Source organism: Poecilia formosa, unplaced genomic scaffold (genome assembly GCF_000485575.1).
Source record: "Poecilia formosa unplaced genomic scaffold, Poecilia_formosa-5.1.2 Scaffold348, whole genome shotgun sequence".
Classification (NCBI taxonomy): domain Eukaryota; kingdom Metazoa; phylum Chordata; class Actinopteri; order Cyprinodontiformes; family Poeciliidae; genus Poecilia; species Poecilia formosa.
The window spans coordinates 585,588-588,788 of record NW_006800287.1 but is presented as its reverse complement, the minus strand read 5'-3'; the positions used below and the strand labels follow the sequence as shown (position 1 = coordinate 588,788).

Below are 3,201 nucleotides of genomic sequence, written 5' to 3'. Positions count from 1 at the left end.
GATAATGTTATGTTTTATGTTTTTTTTCATGCAGCTTCAACTGCCTTCCTGACTTTTTTTTAAACCTAAATGTTTTTCTAGCTTCTCCTCACAGCTAGCTGTGCTACACTGCTAACACTAATTTGTATATAAACAGGATCAGCCACTGGAGCTTCTGTTTCTATTTGCTTTTTCTTTCCTTATTTATGAAAAAATCTCTCATATGTACAATAAACTAATATTTATTCTTTTCAAAGAAAAAGAAACAGAATTTTTAGCTTAAAATCTATAAACGAATATATTGCAATTTCATTTTCTGTCCTTTAAGGTTTTTTCTTTTTTAATGAATTTTGTTTCTGTTTTTTTGGTGGAAATTTGCAGAATTTTCATGTATGAATTTTGAAAATTTTCCTGACTTGAATAAAAATAATGTCCATAAAACTTTGTGTTTCTCATTTAACATAAAAAAATTGAGTGAAAAAATAAACATTGCAAAGCCAACTTAACTTAGAAATGAGTTAAAAAGTAAAAGAAAAAAACATAAAATGTTATGTTAAGTGAACTTGATGTAATAATGTAAAAACTTAAATAAGTTGGGTCAACTTGAAAAAAAAAATCTAATCATTTTTAGATCAATATAATTGGAAAAGACAGTTAAGTCAACTTAATTGAAGTTACAGAATAGAAGTGTTTTGAACTTAATTTAAGTTGACAGAACTTAACTGAGTCAAACAAGGAAACTAGACTGAGTCAAGTTGAGTCATAAAATGTTTTTTACAGTGTAGCCAAAACGTCGAAACCTAATTATTTTTGTGTTTAACTTAGATTCAATTCAATTCAAAAATAAATGTAATTTACAGATGGATATATTTAATCTTTGAAGGTAATTTCAAACTATTGCAGAAACGTTTTTGCGCTTTTATTGTGATAGAACTGAAACGGAAGCAGATCTTTAATGGCTTCACCTTTACATCCAGGTATGATCCCAGAACTCCTCGGCTGTTGGAGCAGAGCAGCGCAGCGCAGCGCGGAGCATGGTGCCGCCGAACCCGACAGAGACCGTGTGGGACTGAACTGTTCCCCCGTCGTTTCATTTCTCAGGAGGAATCCTCCGGAACCACCAGAACCTCTGCTCCACGACCCGCAGACCGGATCTAAATGACAAGCAGAGCCATCCAGTGATGGAGAGCAAGGCTTTACTTCGCTGTAAGATCGTGGTGGTCGGGGACTCTCAGTGCGGGAAGACGGCTCTCCTTCATGTTTTTGCCAAAGACTCGTATCCAGAGGTAAAAACACATTTTTTTATTTTAAGAAAACAAAACGCATCCGCGGATATTTCATCAGCTGCGGTGCGTAAAGCCTCATAAAAAGGCGATGAGACGGCTTAAATTTTAACTGTTTTGGCATAAAACTTGAAAAATCAGCTTTTGTTTATTAGCTGTTAGTCTTAAAGTTATGATTTAAGACGTATGACTTAAGTTATGACTTATAGATTTTGATATATATTCTTAAACATGGATACGATTGGAACGGACATACAGTCTCTAGTTTAGTTAAAATATCCAAAAACGATAATATTTAAACAAACTTTTATGATCATTTTACTTTTTATACTTTTTATTTTTTAGAAAAGGAAGAAAAATCAGTAATTAAATCAGTCTCCAGCTGACAGATAATGTCACTTTGCGCACATTTGCGCACCGAGAAGCACAGGAGCGCACTTCATCGCTTCTACTCAACAAACATTAAGGGCTTTTATGTTAAGATTGTAATAAAACTGCTAAACAAACAATTCAAGTTATGATTTTACTTGTAGCATACACAAAGGGTTTCAAATATGAGAAGTTGTTGCTTGGAAGTAAATACCGTCCAAATTATTAAGCATAGTGAACAGTAATCCATGTAACATCGATAAAATATGTAATAAATGAATAAATAAATAAATAAATAAGTCAACTTCTGCCTCAGATATATAAAGTTGAACTTATCTTTATTCAAATGTGGCTGAAATCTGTTTCAAAATTTGTCCAAAGTTTCTTATTCACCTTCATTGGCACGTGCCTCTTGTGACGTCATCAACCCAAACAAAAGCACGATTGGCAGGGATTTCCTTCTTACTGTACCTTTAAAAAAATCAATTTAAAGAAATAAAATCAATGCTATCATTACACAGTCGTGTGTGTTTTCCTTAATTGTAACTAAATGGAATCTCTAAATAAATTGGTATCAATTTAGAAGCTAGAAACTGATTTATTTATTATAACTTTGTATCTTTATTTACATAATCAAAGCAAATGGACATAAATTCTTAATTTTGAAAATGAGTCAAAGCTGTGAAATGCTTTATTTTCCATCTAATTCCTCTTGACATTCAGCGCTGGTTTCTCTCTGAAACACGGCAATTTATGTTAAAAATATAAATCTGACTGTCCTATGGAAGGAAAATGCTGCCCAAATTTCTCTGACCTCATGCCATCTCGTTGCAGAACTATGTTCCCACCGTGTTTGAGAACTACACAGCCAGCTTTGAAATCGACAAGCAGAGGATTGAGCTGAACATGTGGGACACTTCAGGTAGGTAGACTAAAGCTGCCGTCTCTACCTCAAAAAGACATTTCCTGAGCGCTTCAAGGCTTTCTGCCAAGCATTTCTTCCTGTACGGTTTTTACACTGTCGTCACATTTTCATGTATCATTAATTATGAACTGTAACAAGCTGTCATCGGTATCGGCACACATGCATGTGCCAGTTTCACAGTTTGGAGAGGAATAAGCAACACATTCAGTTTGATGGTTCGTTTTTCTGACATGCAAAGTGTTGACGTCTTCATATTGAGTTTTTACTCTCACTGGCGTTTATTCTGTGCTTTCAATCACACTGAGCTGGAAAATGTTCTCACCCAGTGAACGTCCAGCATGTCATCATCCACAAACTTCAATGTGCTTCACTGGGATTTTATGATTCAAGTAGCACAAAATTGTGAAATGAAAGAAAAATAATGGAAAAAATGTTTTGCATATAAAGATCTGAAAAGTGTGGCCTGCCCATGTAGATGCAAGTCTCAGTTAGATTTAGGTCTAAGCCATCGGTGACCAAACTGAATAAAAAAAATTAAAGTGATTTTTCTGTCTTTCTTTTTTTAATTTTTTATTTTTACCTGTTCAATAGTTTGACAAAATATTAGGGAGAAAAAACAAAAAATAAAAATGAAATTACAAGAAT

General features: G+C 33.8%; 1 protein-coding gene across 1 annotated transcript in view; it reads left to right on the top strand.

Annotated features, from left to right (window-relative positions):
- Positions 1–965: 965 nt before the first annotated feature.
- The window catches only part of LOC103153390 (rho-related GTP-binding protein RhoN), a 34,134-nt gene continuing 31,898 nt past the window's right edge, over positions 966–3,201 (top strand). Inside the window, exons 1-2 of the mRNA XM_007574301.2 lie at positions 966–1,265; positions 2,466–2,553. Coding sequence (XP_007574363.1) covers positions 1,161–1,265; positions 2,466–2,553 — 193 coding nt within the window. The 5' untranslated portion in view covers positions 966–1,160. The remainder of the gene's footprint in view (positions 1,266–2,465; positions 2,554–3,201) is intronic.